Source organism: Hesperophylax consimilis, chromosome 20 (genome assembly GCF_061612785.1).
Source record: "Hesperophylax consimilis isolate HC1 chromosome 20, BYU_Hcon_1.0, whole genome shotgun sequence".
Taxonomy (NCBI): Eukaryota; Metazoa; Arthropoda; class Insecta; order Trichoptera; family Limnephilidae; genus Hesperophylax; species Hesperophylax consimilis.
In genome coordinates, this window is record NC_142855.1 from 17,352,648 (window position 1) to 17,368,572 (window position 15,925).

The 15,925-nt window shown below is 35.4% G+C and overlaps 2 protein-coding genes across 4 annotated transcripts in view; one reads left to right on the plus strand and one right to left on the minus strand.

Moving 5' to 3' along the window:
• The window catches only part of Ranbp16 (Ran-binding protein 16), a 53,699-nt gene extending 44,130 nt beyond the window's left edge, over positions 1–9,569 (minus strand). The window contains exons 1-4 of the mRNA XM_089644257.1: positions 9,307–9,569; positions 6,378–6,473; positions 6,102–6,205; positions 3,533–3,632 (exon numbers count right to left, since the gene is read on the minus strand). Of these exons, the coding sequence (XP_089500383.1) occupies positions 3,533–3,632; positions 6,102–6,205; positions 6,378–6,473; positions 9,307–9,321 (315 nt within the window). The 5' untranslated portion in view covers positions 9,322–9,569. The remainder of the gene's footprint in view (positions 1–3,532; positions 3,633–6,101; positions 6,206–6,377; positions 6,474–9,306) is intronic.
• Positions 9,570–13,451: 3,882 nt separating this feature from the next.
• LOC149414224 (uncharacterized) overlaps positions 13,452–15,925 on the plus strand; it is a 43,675-nt gene continuing 41,201 nt past the window's right edge. For all 3 annotated transcript variants that reach the window (XM_089644330.1, XM_089644331.1, XM_089644332.1), the window contains exon 1: positions 13,452–13,532. The gene's annotated coding sequence lies outside the window, so the exon portion shown is untranslated. The remainder of the gene's footprint in view (positions 13,533–15,925) is intronic.

Sequence of the window (15,925 nt, forward strand, 5' to 3'; positions counted from 1 at the left end):
GGAGGGACTCAACATCAATATTTAATCGAAAATTTCCTGAACATGTTATCAGACGTAGTATCAAATAACCCCAATGATTCTTTTATTATCTTAGGTGACTTTAATCTTCCTGAAATTTCATGGATCCAAACTACGCCATCTGCTCACTATGCAGCTAGTAATTACTCTACTCACGTTAGTAATTACTTCGTAGACTGTATGCATTTTCTGAACCTCTCTCAATATAACGGTGAACTAAACTCAAGCGGCCATATCCTAGATCTGATTCTGTCAAATCTACTAATCTCCGTCGAATCTAATGACGACCCGCTAGTTCCCGAAGATGAACATCATAAAGCTCTATCCATTAGTGTGCCATTTCAGGAAACTCCTTCATTGACAAATGCGAAAAGAAAAGTTTTTCTATATAATCGTGGAGACTACGATTCAATTAATTTCGCCCTTGAACAAGCTGACTGGGCTTCCATTTTTTCTACCTCTCAAATAGAACCAGCGCTTGACGGTTTCTATACGTTTTTGAAATACCTCATAAATCTTCATATTCCTCATAAACTTTCGTGGAACTCGAAATATCCTCCTTGGTACAGTGCTGCCCTTATTAAGATAACTAAGGAAAAATCAAAATACTTTAGCAAATATAAAAAACACAAGAACCAGGCTGACTATGACGCATTTTCCCTGCTTCGTAAACGGCACAAAGACTTATGTCGGAAAAGCAAAGCCCGTTTCTTGAGTAATATTGAAAACAATATTTCCTCAAACCCTAAAAACTTCTGGAGCCACGTCAAATCTTCTAACGCATCCCAAGGTGTCCCAAAATGTATGTATTTTGGAGAGCTGAAAGCCAATAATGGAACGGAAATTGCAAATTTATTTTCAAAATATTTCAGTTCAGTTTTCAGTAAACCCTCCGATCCACTTACCCTTGATCCAACTGACGTCGGGAACCATACATCCAATATAAGCAATATTGAGGTGACACGAGAAATCGTCTTAAAATACCTTAAGGAAATTGATATTCGCAAAGGTGCCGGTCCTGACGAAATACCTTCAATCTTTATCAAACAATGTGCACACAATCTAGCCTTACCCCTTTCTTTAATTTTCAATCGTTCCCTAACCGATTGCACTGTCCCTGGTATATGGAAATCTGCTTATGTGTCTCCTGTTTTCAAAAATGGCAAAAAAACAGACGTTAAAAACTACAGGCCAATCTCCAAACTTTGTATATTTAACAAAATTTTTGAAAAAATAGTCTATGACCAACTATATTCTGCTCTTAAGCCCAGCCTGAATACGACCCAACACGGTTTCATAAGTGGTAAATCTACAACCACAAATCTTTTAACCTTCACAGAGTACCTGCAGGATAATTTGGATAACAGAATACAAGTGGACACTGTCTATACCGACTATAGTAAGGCGTTTGACAAGGTCGATCATTCAACCTTGTTGAACAAGCTTTTAAAGATTGGTATTCACGGCAATCTTTATCGTTGGCTCTCTTCTTATATCTCCAACCGTAGTCAAATAGTAGTGGTTGCTGGATTTAAATCCGACTCTGTTGCTGTAACATCGGGAGTTCCTCAAGGCAGCCTGTTAGGACCGTTACTATTTAATATCTATATCAATGATATTGGTCACTGCTTTTTACACTCGCAGACCATCCTATATGCAGATGACATGAAAATCTTCTCACCTATAAAATCAATCGAAGACTGTCACAAGCTGCAAAAGGATTTACAACGTTTAAACGCGTATGTTAATGCCCATTGTCTGGAATTAAATATATCCAAATGCTTCATCGTACGCTTTACTAGAAACAAAAACATATTTATACACGAATACTCAATTAATCATCAACCTTTATCTACCAAATCAGAAATTAAGGACCTTGGGGTTATACTTGATAGTAAACTGAATTTCAATAAACATATTGACCACGTAGTCACTAACGCATTCTCTATGCTGGGTTTCATAATCCGTTCCTGTAAACAATTCAAAGACATTGCTACTTTCAAAACACTGTATTTCTCATACGCTCGTAGTATCCTTGAATACGCATCACAAGTGTGGAACCCAGGCTATGCAATACATAAAAATAGAATTGAAAGTGTTCAAAATAGATTTTTAAGGTACCTTAATTTCCGCTCTTTTCGATCTCATATCAGTAATGAAGACTCTGCAAAGTTCTTCAATATACAGACGTTAACTTTCCGAAGAAATGTAGCAGATTTGGTAATGTTATTCAAAATTACACACAATTTAATCGATAGTCCTGATTTTCTTCAACGCCTATTATTCCATGTTCCCAATCGCAACAGCAGACAGTCGCTTACTTTTAATCTCCCTCATTGTAAGACAAATTCCAAACAAAACTCATTTATCTACAGATCCACACACTTTTTTAACTTAAATTATAACCATATTGACATATTTAACTCGACTTTACGCGACATAAAACAAAAACTCAATAATCAACAAAACTCAAACTAGTTCAATTCCTATATATTCCCGTCCTTTGCCTCTTAATCCTTATCCTATATTTCCCCCTCCTCCCCCCCACCCTCCTTTATTTTAATATTTTTAATATTTCCTAACTTAACAAGAAATTAATTTAAGAGAACATCTCTATGCCATTGTACACCATTGTAACACCATTAACTATTCGTCAGTGGAAAGTTCATAATTGGCATAATTAATAATATTATTATTGTATCATTATATAATTACAGATTTGCTGTCAACTTTTCCAAATAAATAAATAAATAAAATAAATAGCATGTTTCACTTGAATCATTTAAAAATAATATCGCTTATTTAGCCCTCTGACACAAATGTGTGGACTATATAGTAAGATAGAGTGTGCTGAAGTAGACATTTTCTTCAATAATTTATATGGATTCACAAAAAATATTTTGCTATCTAAAGCAGATGTCTAAAAACGTTAATGTCCGTTTGTTCAAAATCTTAAATCTCCAAAATTTCTTCACTGCTTGCTTTGAAATTTTGACACAAAGTTGCATTCAAATACGCGTGTGTGTTTTATATATCTAAAAGCGAGATGGCAGTAAAATTTATAATACATTTGTCTAATTGAATATGTGTTTTTTATTTCGTTCAGTAATTTTAGATCAGTGTTTGGAGACGAAAAACGTAAGATGCGCCATTTCTTAAACTTTTCTATGTTTGATTTCAAAATTTTAATGTTTCAAAAATGATATGTTTTATTCTAATATGTAATTAAATTTGAAAGCTTATTTTATCTGTTTAATACAAATAAATTTAGTTTGGAACTGTCAGTTAGGAACAAGTGTCTGATGTTAGAACTTTGGCACATTATAACTTCGTTAATACTTAACAGAATGACTTCAAAAATATTTTGGATGTAGATAAGAGCTAAAGAAACTGTTTCCCATTCAAAGGTCATTTTGGTTCAAAATGTCAGTTACAGCCTTGTCAAACCAAAGCGAAGACATATTAAACAATCAGTTCCAATTTGAAATAAAGTATTAAACCTATTTTACGTTACCTGTACGACGAAAACGGCCAATTTAGGACGAGTGGCCAAATAGTTGAGGACATAATTCCTGATGTCCAGTCTCTGTTGCAGAGACAAAACTTGCGTCGACCTGCAAACCAAAACATCGAAATTGTCAAATTTCACTAATTTATCAAATAAAATTTACTTGCACATATCGGGATTTGAACCCGCAACCTCCGGATTGCAAGTCGAGAGCCTTACCTCCCCCCCCCAACAGATACAAGATATAAAGGTTTTTTTTTTATAATAATACACTGTGATTACACTTTTTTAAACCTTTTTTAATTCATTTTACACCTTTTTTACAACTTTTCAACCTTACAACCTTTCCTTATCTGTGGTGTGTATTTACTACACATTGCTTCTAATAACTTTAATACCTCTATAAATATAATAAATTCTAGGTTCAGATTTTAGGTATTCATCCGTTATACATTTATGGACTGAATTAAAAAATAATATTTTACATAGTTTTCAAATGCAATTAAAAATCAGAGATTTTTGTTAAAAATCGGGAACAAATACACCAATACAATCAACCGTGTGACACTGTTAGGCGAAGAGTGTGCGAGGAAATGACACGCTATTGATGTCCCGCTTTAGTTCGCTATGCGGGAACATGAGAAATCCACACGTCCGCAGTTGTATTTTGATTTAGACCATCGATACCTACAACCGCATAGCTGTGTGTGTGCTAGCACTACTAGCCGCCAGAGAGTTGGTCGCGGACCGTCGTTAGATGTGGACCCCTCGCACGTTTTTTTTCGCATCTGCCGATGGTTTTTTCATGTTTTCAGCAATTAAATTACAATTATTATCACTTTTGATATAAAATATAATAAGCATAAGCGATTAGCTATAAATATTCATATTTTTCCCATATTAAATTGCTTATTTTGAGATGTGTATTGACTACACAGCACCGGAACGCGTGGATTTTTTTAGCACAGTAAGGGAAAGGTTAAAGAGCAACGCTAGTGTTAAAAAGGTGTACAACAAACATAGTTAAATAACGTTTTAACATAGAAGCTTTTCAGAAATAGCAAGAGAGTGAAAAATAAATATAAGAAATATTAGGAATTAATAGACTTGTAAGTGAAGAAAAGAAAAAAAAGCATATCGAATAATATAATGTTTCAAAGTATAATAAATTGAAAGAGTTTTTTTCGTACTTTACAATTTTTAATAATCTGTTTCTAATCTTATATTAACAGATAAAATTGGTTAAATAATTTCACTCCAATATACGTATAATGTATATTTGTAAAATTGATAAGGGCATAGTGAACCACATTGTATTATACACAGAATGAGTTAATAATAATAATAATAATATTTGGATGATTTGTATAGCGCCATTTTTGTGCAAAATCACCTCAAGGGAGCTGTTCAAATATTTAATAGATTTCTACAATTATCTATGTTACTACTACATAACTATATATGGAGATAATATACAGTACAATACTTACCTGGTAGGTCACAAGAGATTAACACTTCATTAACATTAACTAATTGTTTATTAGCGAAATTTAGATACAGGATTTAGGACATAATTGGAAAATTGGATATAATTGGACTTTCTCTCAAGAATGGTATATTTAATTTAAGGGTATGACAGCTTAAAAAGGTAAGTTTTTAGTTTAGTTGTAGTGATGAATTATGTACAGCCTTCCAAAATATCAAATTGCAAACTTCAATCAGTGTTTAATGCAGCAGCACGGCTCATAACCGGGGTTTCAAAATATTCGCACATTTCAGAACACCTTCGTAATCTTCACTGGCTCAAGTGCCCTGAAAGAATCCAGTACAAACTGTACTGGATGGTGTTTAAATCCATCAATGAAATGGCCCCACCCTACATCTCTGAACTATGCGTCCCGGAAAACACTGGTCTGAGGCAGTCAACTCTTAGATCAGCAACATCATCAGCTGTAGGCAGACTGATGGAACCTAAGCGCAAGTCAAATACTAAGTTTGGTGATCGCGCTTTCGGAGTATCTGGGCCGAAGGCTTGGAATAAACTGCCTCCGGAACTAAGATCCATAACAAGTCCAACAGAATTCAAGTCTAAACTAAAAACTTACCTTTTTAAGCTGTCATACCCTTAAATTAAATATACCATTCCTGAGAGAAAGTCCAGTTATATCCAATTTCGCTAATGAACAATTAGTTAATGTTAATTAAGTGTTAATCTTAAGTGACCTACCAGGTAAGTATTGTAGTGTATATTATCTCCATAAATAGTTAGTAATAACATAGATCATAGTAGAAATTTATAATATACTTGTACAGCGCCCTTGAGGTGATTTTGCACAAAATCGGCACTATAAAAATCATCAAAATATTATTATTATTTATGTACAAGTCAATGTGTTTACAATTGAGAGTACGAAAACAGTGCGCAATATAGTTGAGAACGACGAATTCAACTACAGTAAAAGTTCACTTTAGTGAGAAGTTACTGTTGAAGGAAATTTGTGCCCACATGGCGCACAGGAATTATCTGTAAACCGTCTGTTTTAAAAAATAATAAATGTATGCTGTTATTAATCACCTGGAAACTAGTCTAACTAGAGTGGTAGCAGCCAACAACTGTGCATAGCTCGAGTCAGCCCTCTCCAGTAGGGCCTGACATCTTCCCAACGTACTTGTAGATTCCTAAAACACAAATAAAAGACAAATTAATTCCCCGAATCGATAAAAAAAAAAACATAAGTAATGTTTCCTGGTCCCATGGAAAACCCTACCAAAGAGTTTTTACAAATCGCTCTCGTAATTCAAAAGACAAACAGATTCGTTTCTTTGCAATTAGGTAAAGATGTGTGCTCACCTGAAATCCGACTAGCGCCTTCTCGGCCTCCTGCTGTAGCGTGGCGTCCTGCGCCTCGTACAGCTGCTTGCACAGCAGCTCTATCTGCCGCACCTCCTGTAACACAATATCACAAAATCACCACAACAGAATCTTCTTCTTTCGTATGGTGGGGGGATCAAAGGGAGATATCTAGGTACGTCACCATGTGAATCTCATCAATCCCGCCGGGGAACGAATGGACATTCATTGACCACATGTTCGGTGGTATGCACCACACCACATTCACACATCGCTGACTCTTTAAGGCCCCATCTGTGCATCATGTGGGCACAGCGGCTACCACAACAGAATTAATCTTTGGCATGCCAAGATGTAAAACACAACTTGGGTTTCTATGAGAGAAAACTCGGTTACCGCACGCCTTTTAACATTTTAATGACTCCACATATGTTTGTCATATTTGAGGATGTTGTAAGGAAGTCTTTTCGGGGAGAGGAAGGAGTGAACATGAAAAAAGAGGCCAGCAAATTGACGCAGTTTCAATGAGTCGTATAACAACCCCTTCTCAAGTGACAAATCTTCTTCTTCTTTATGTGCCGTATCAGGTCCCCCCGACGTTGGCGATCACTCTAGAAAATGTCTCTTTGTCTTGCGCTGCCCGGAATAGCTCCTCCACACTTCTAATGCCGGTCCACTCTCGTATATTTCGCAGCCAAGACATTTGTCTTGGCATTTGTATTTCATTTGTATTTTTAATAAGTGATAAATAACTGAATACAAATGTTAGGTTGGGTATAGCGTGCTTCTGACGCCTGTGCTCTAAAAATTTCAAACCATTTGTTAATACAGGTGAATCTATTGAACGGAGCGCTTGTTGGGTGCCAAATTCAACAGTGGGGAGCACTTGCGATTTGTACAGGGTAAGCCGTTGTGTACTATTAAAGTATCTGTGGGCATTGTACAGTACACCCAGCTGCTGTAAGGCTAACTATGTATTTTAGGGTAATAATTATAATAAAGATAATTTTATTTAAAAAGGCGCTCTTCATTCAGATCTAAAATTACTAAAATTTACTATATAAGACTAGAAATGGGTGACTTGATTGAGACTTTCAAAAAATTGTCTGGTTACTTGCCCTGGTATTCAAGAAATCTTCCCCACTAACACAAATGTAAATCTACGTGGACACTTTTTGCATCCAATCTTAAGAAACATTTCCTTGCAAATAGAGTAGTGGAAGCACGGAACTAACTTCCACAACATGTCATCCATTCTACTAACATACACTAGTGGAAGCATGGAACAAACTTCCACAACATGTCATCCATTCTACTAACATAGAGTAGTGGAAGCATGGAACAAACTTCCACAACATGTCATCCATTCTTCTAACATAGAGTAGTGGAAGCATGGAACTAACTTCCACAACGTGTCATCCATTCTACTAACATAGAGTAGTGGAAGCATGGAACTAACTTCCACAACATGTCATCCATTCTACTAACATAGAGTAGTGGAAGCATGGAACTAACTTCCACAACATGTCATCCATTCTACTAGAAGAAAGTATTGACTTATTGTGAAATCGGATATGATCACCTCACCAGAATGCTGCCTGTTCATTAAATAATAATTCGTTCAACGAACATTGCTGTGGGAGTTGTACTGAATTATTTTCGCTAATTTGACAGAAGAAGACTTCATCAGGAATTTCAGTCTTAACAAAGCCTTATTACGTTTTGTAACTATCACCGTAGAAAGGTCAAAACATAAAAAACATAGACAATATTCAGGGCTAACAATAAAATCATCCCTTCGACAATCAAGAATATGTATAAATGAAATATTCAATAAAGTTTGTCAAGACAAATAGTAATTTTTCATTCGCAGATGGAGCATAATGTATAACTCTTGATCGCTATTGGAGAATTGATCCCCTGAATGTTGGTCTTCTATCAGGGCGATACTGAGAGTATCTTCCGATCCTGTTACAACTAATTAATATATACAATCAATTACAAGATCAACATCACCGACATTTTAAAAAACTATTAATATAACATTATCTCTTCGGTTTTCAGAATATCAAAAAAGATAAATAATAAATTAGATTAAGAAAGGGATGATTAGATTTACACAGATTGGACATGTGAGTGGATGAACAAAGAAAGGAAAGTAAGATAATGAATGGTGAAAGAAGTCAGAGACGTCCGAGAAAGACATGGCGCAATCAAGTTAATCAAATACTTGAGTCAGGTTATGTTAAGAGTCAAAATAACAGAACAGTATTTACGAGAGGATGTATGAATGTGAATGAAGCAAGGATGTGTGTGTGAGTGTGTTATGACGGTCCATTGTTTTTGCCCACCCCTGTGACGGTTACTTAGCTCTGCTGAAAGACCACATTTGAAATCAAAACATTGCTTGAAATGGCTTTAGTCGCGTTTAGTGACCAGACTGAATAGCCAGGTACTTCCCAACTTTCACCTACATCTCCTTCCCCTCCCCACTCCCTGCCCCAATTGGGGATGGTACCACTGAGTCCAGACAGTTAGGAGCAATTGGAAATCTTATGCGGTAATCACATAAAAAATAATACAAAATTTAGGATTTTTATAGCACCAGTCTTTTAAAAAAAATCACATCAATAGCGCTAAAATAAATATCATTTTTTAAACGAAAATCGCTTTAAAAATAATCTAGACGGATTATTCTAATACGAAATGCAACTAAATCGATAATAGAATGATTAAATTGACATTTCTCTAGTACCCGAAATTAATTTGTCGAAAAGGCATGTTCCCTAATTTCAGACCAAAATATAAATGGGGTAAAACGCGGCGGGCTGTATTTCAAAAAATATACGGACTTTAGCCTTTGTAAATATCGGAAAACGATGATAAAGCATTCAAGAATGCATTGAAATAAGATTATTTTGAAACCGACCTGTTCTTCTGACATTTTTTGTTGTTTCTTCGCATTTGTGTTTGACACAACTTGGCTAACACTGCTCACTCCATCGCGGAAATAAATTGAACTTTTGTACAGAAATTTGGGATAAAAACGGTATAAATTTGTTTAAAAACAATTATTGTAAATCACAGCTCGAATACGAGTAACGAATTATACTTAAAAACACCAAATTACATCACCGAAAACAATTTAAGAGGTATAAGTCCGGTACTGACTGATATCGCCATACCATACATAACAACTTATAATACATGACAACATCGTTGCCACTAATAAAAAAATAAATTCCCAACAAAGATATCAAATTTCCCGACTTTATGTCCGGGTTAAATCTTCCCCACAGGAAAAACTAAACCCTTTCACACACTTTTCCACAAATGATCATCTAGTCAATCAACATTATGCAAGTGCATTATATAAGCAAAATAAATACAAAACAATACAAGAACAACACGTCAACTCACCAGAGATCAAATGGGAAAATAATTTGTTATTATGTATGTACCTGTATATATATGTATCAAAAAAAATTTCAATAAAAAAAAAATAAAAAAAAAAAATTCACCGACTCCAGATATTTTCATATCAGAGGGTTCGGCTCGGTAGAACTCTTAACAGGGCCTAATCCTTTTGATTCTTCAACATAAATATTTAAAAAATCTAAATCCTTGGAAAACTATGTTTTATTATAATATTATTGTATAGACATCAGATCTGTAGGCATTATATATAAAAATGCAAAAATTTCGAAAAATCTCTGGAAAAGGCATAAAAAATATTTTTTTAAAAGGGATCAAAAAATTTGAGAAATCTTTTTAGCTCGTCGTCAAGGCCAGCGCTATGCGGGCGCAATTGGAGCGGTCCGCTCCGTGCGCTGAATTTAAAAGGCGCCGATAATACCTAACCTAACACATCGCCCTTAATATTATTTTTAGCGTCTACTGGTTTTGACAAGGGGCGGCAAAATTTTCATCGCGCCAGGCGCTGTTTGCCTCATGGCCGGCCCTGCTCGTTGTCTCACTGGATAGGTATTGGCCGGTATCGATAGGCAATCGACATAAACCTGCGCAAAAAAGCAAATTTCGCTACTGTTTGCAGCGCAGCCGCTGTGGGAGTTGCGCGGGGTCTTTGATTTATGTCAATTGCTTATTGCTATATCGACATCGACCCGATAGGACGACGACTTTAGACATAGAAATCCCCAGAAATAATTTTAAAGCCTCCAAAAATCTCTACAAATTTTTAAAACACCAAATAATCTTTTCAAAGGACAACAAATTTCCATCTAAATATGAAAACTTTTTTATATTTTAGGCATTCGCGTTATATTATGACATTGTATTCATGACATCGATCTTATTGTTATTGATAAATGGGTTTTTTAATACTTCTTATTTGAGGCCCTATTGTTTATCTGTATTATTTTCAGACATTTAAATTTTTTATGGGTATGCGGGACTATCAGGACCGGCTAACAGGACCAGCCCTGTGCAGGCGCAATTGGGGCAGTCCGCCCAGGGCGCCTACTTGCCAAGGCGTCAAAGTGGCATCAGATCTCAATGCTCAACCCTTAGCCAATTGCTTTTAGTCTCCGAATTGAATCCTTGGCGGCTTCGACTCCTAAAATGTCCACTGAAGTCATTTTCCTTGACATTACCAAATCCTTCAACGACGTATGATCAAACGGCCTGCTTTTCAAATTCCACACAGTTTTTGTAAAACTTCCTTCCTCGTACATCACACGATTATCATAAGCAATTTTAGTATTTAAAATTTGGTTTTGACAAGAAGTGTCAAAGTTTTACTAGCGCTAAGTAACGTTTGGCCTAGATAATAAATTAAATTCTAGTTGAGAATATTATTTGTAGAATAATAATAATAATAATACATGCTTTTAATATTCGTCTTGGGGGGGGATGCAAGACATGTATGAAGGGTTTTAATGTAAATTTGTTCAGAAATTCCCTTTGTCACGAATCTCTGTTTTTCCCTAAATCTAGGGATATCTTCCTAGACATGCAGCATGACAATTTTTTTAAACTTCGGAAAACATAAACCCATGAAAACTGCAGCGAGACTAGCGGACAAAACTAGAACTACGAACGAATGATATTCAAATAGTAGTTTAAATTTTGGCCGCAATATTTTTTGGTAAAATTCTTCATATTATTTTATCCCTAAATCCCCATACGTTATTTTAGAGTTTCTTAAACTATGTTATGTTTATAATATTACAATACCAGTATATCGGAAAATATTATAATGTTTTATTTGGCAGATATGAGTTTGTTATTTTTACACTTATTCAGGATTATTGTTTTGTCTATGGTAAATGTTTGCAGGAAAAGCGGAATAATAATTTTCATTCGCCGGTCTGTAGTAATTTAACCAAAAAACATTTGAAAGATTTTGGCTTATAAATAGCGAAAATAATTGTTTACTTATTTTGATTCAAAAGCAATTTATAAAACACGGTAATTTTGTTGTGATACGGTTTTTCGATCAGCTGGCAGCAGCTCACAGCTGTGTAGATCAAAGACAATATTTATATTTTTATTATTAGTGCGATTTTGTATGAATGGCGTTGAAGCCAATTCAGGGTGACGGGAAATTGCCTGGCAGCCATCTTAGATGACTAAATTTTGAAGTGATTTGTAGGTAAACTAGTGCCTAATGAACTATTATTATTTTATTTTTGAATTGTTAATGCAGTTTATAACGACTTGCGGTGGTTTTTGGGTATTTGATGAGACAAGGAGTGGTATCCGACATTAAAAAAATTAAATAGGTTTTGACATTTTTTATAAATTTTCCCCCTCTCCCCGCGGCTTCAAACTGTTCTCGAATTGCTCCGTCCAAGGCTTTTTATATCCCCATATGATCCCCATGATATTTTTACCAAATGACTGAAATACTATAGAAAGAAACACAAGAAGCTCCCATAAGGGTGATGAGAGACAAGCCGTGCGCTGAATTCACCGGTCGGTGCTGATTTGTATGGCAATGTACCCAAGGTGGCACACGTACAACCGCACCGGCTTGAGCCACCATTTACAATCAATATCATCAATCATCATCATATCAATAAAGCCTATACCATTGCAGTCACGGTGATGACTGTAACAGAGTAGCATTGTTAGTGCAAAATTGTTTACAAAGTATATAAATATACCGAGTGAAAACCGCTCGAATGCATGCTGAAATAAACAGCCGGTTGCCGCGCCGGCAAATCCAGTGCGTTTGCACGCACCAAAAAATATCCCTTTACTGTCCACATCGTGGTAAATCTGAATAGAAAAGCGCGTTAATTATTAAATTAACAAGAGCGTAATTAGTAAATACAGAAGAGTATGTATAATATGATGCGTGAATGGAATGAAGCAAGAGTGCGTGTCAAGACAGAGTTGTGTGGAAGTACATCCATTACCCTATGGGAAAAGGTATGATGGTTAGTCAGACTAGACAATTTTTTATTTTTAACCAAAATTCTATCTAAAATGGTTCGTTCTACTTCAGTGCGATCATTGATTCATTTGGCACGGGTGAACAGACAGGAATGCTAAATTCGCACACCGTTGTCATATAATTTGTCACAATTACTTCTTGTGTTCAACAGCTCGGCTGTGAAATTGTTTGCCATCCTCCTGTGCGTTTACTCCGTCCTTACCTAAAAAATATAATAATTAAAAACAATGAAAATCATTTTCCCTCGTGGCCTTCCATGTGGAGGTACCTACATAGATAATTTACACAAAACGAAGAGGGTAACAGATATACAATGATGTGTATACATGATAGATATACAAGGCTATATTTTAAAATTATGCGATCCCTTCTCCCGACTACGGCAGATCAATTAACGGAGTGCCATGTCATGCCATCATCTGTTAAGGTGATTGATTCTATACGAAAAAATGATATTCCGCGACAGTTCCCCAGTCGATCTAACCCCCTCTCCCGAGGAAGATTATGCGTAATGTAACATCTCAACATACATAATAAAATCCGTTATTGGCCACGCCTAAAAAAACTTAGATGCATATAGCGTGGTCTGTCACTACCTTAATGTTCCAAACATGTTTTAACTCTCCGTCCTGTAATCCATAGTATTTGTTTTTACCGACCGATTACAAGATGGCCACCGCCTTTGCAAAGAGCTCATATGATAAAATCGTTCTGCAGTGAATACGTCTCAACTGGTAACTACATTTATTAACTTTACCGACATTACCTTCATCGTTCAAATAATAATAAATTCAAATTTAATAATAGCCGAATATTGTACTAATAACAATGTTATTACTATCATAATATTGTTATAATATTATGCAGCCCAACGCCATATTTATTTTCAGATTTGACAGATGTTCATTTTAGAGTTGCACTCATTATAATTTTAAATTGTTTTAGTTCTTACACACATCTAAGTTTATTCAATTTAAATTCAGAATATTTTTACTATTTCATTCCTATAAACATCCCTTAGGGTTATGTGTGGTAAAACCATGTATGACCGTATGAGAAATGTGAGCGAATGAACGAAGAAAGGAGTATAAAGAGAATATATGACACGAATGCGAATGGTAGAATAAGTCGGGGACGCCCGAGGAAGTCATGGCACGATCAAGTGAACCAACTACTTGATTCGGGCCATGTCAAGAGTCAGAATAACAGAAGAGTATGTATGAAAATATGTATGAATGTGAATGAGGTAAGGAATGTGTGCCAAGACCAAGTTGTTTGGCGTTCTCTCCTATCTGCCTACTCCCGAGGAAAACGGCCTGATGGTTAGTTAGTTTGAAATATATCTTTCGTACATAAATTCAGTTTAATTATTTATCTAACTGTCGCACTTTTAGACATTTCTTTTCAACGATTACTGCAAGAAACAACCGCTTACATGCATAAATAGGTTATTAGATTCTTAGTTTGGGTTTATTAAGTAATTTAGAATGAAAAAAAACTTTCACAATCGTCAATCCATACTAAAAAATAATAAAATGGCGGCAAAAGGATAGTTTTATAAGGGAAATTTTCAACTTTGATTGAGTAAATATGGAATTTAAATACATCTTTTACCAACTCTCCCGAGGTAATTAATTGTTTCTTGTAGTAATTAACTTGAAACAAAGTGTAAATACCATAAACTCTGCCTATTAAAAGTGCGGCAGTTACGTAAATCTTTCTATTCACACATTTAAATGTTTATTCAATTTAAATTCAGAATATTTCGTATTCACACATTTAAAAGTTTATTCAATTTAAATTCAGAATATTTCGTATTCACACATTTAAAAGTTTATTCAATTTAAATTCAGATTCTGTTTATTCAAGGTAACTAACTAACCATCATGCCATTTCCCCACAGGGGTAGGATGAGAGTATAAACTGCTATACTACTCTGTCTCTGTATATTCTTGCTACATTAAAATTCATATATTTATTTACGTCATACAGGTATTTGACGGCCTCCATAGTTGAGGGGTAAGGATCTCGACTAGCAAGCTGGAAGTCGCGGGTTCAAATGTTCATGGGTCCCAGACGTGCGCAATCAATTTTAATTGATTAATTTATGTGCACAATATATATTATGTATACAGGGTGTATCGGCACTAACCCGACAAACTTTAACCAGCTATTCCTTAGCACATTTGGAGTAAAAAATGTTATGGGCACTTTGCTGTCCGGTAGCATTTTTTTTTCAATTAAAAACAAAAAAATTTAAAATTTCCACACCACATCACTGTCATTCGCATTGCGTTTCGTGTTCAACAGCTGTTATAAGCAAGTATGTCAAAAACCGTCTTCGCTCTTTCGCACACACTAAATAATAATAGTTAAAAATGAGACGAATGGTGCCGTGCCATTTCGCTGTGCTTGTAAAAGTGCGCCAATATAGGTACACACGTGCATTATTCAACGGAATTCGAATAAAATATTTGCCAGATGTGTTTTCAAATTTTGACAAAGGATAAAACAGTGGTGACATGTGGTGAAAATATGAATAATAAATTTTTTATTAAAAAAAAACGTTACCGGACAGCAAAGTGCACATAAGATTTTTTACTCCAAATATGCTAAGGAATAGCTGGTTAAAGTTTGTCGGGTACGTGCCGATACACCCTGTATAATACTATATATATTATATTCACAAATCAATCATTTAAAATCAATAATGTACAGGTAACTCCATTAATGGAGGAATGAACGCAGTTGAGACTAACAAAAAATTGTCCAAAAAAGCTAAGCTAGCAGTCCACAATGGAATGCTGGTACCTACCCTGATGTATGGAACTGAGGCATGGAACTGGTAGAGAAAGGATGAAAGTTGACTGAATGCTGTAGAAATGAGATCCTTGAGGCGTATGTGTGGTAAAACCATGTATAATCGTGTGAGAAATGTGGAGATCCGCAAATAGTGCAAGGCTGATGTAAGCGTAATGAGTAAGATTAAGAAAGGGACGCTTAGATGGTTTGGGCATGTAGAGCGAATGAGCGAAAAAAGGAGTGTAAGCAGGATATATGATGCACATGTGAATGGTAGCAGAAGTCGGTGACACCCGAGGAAGACATGGCACAACCAAGTCAATCA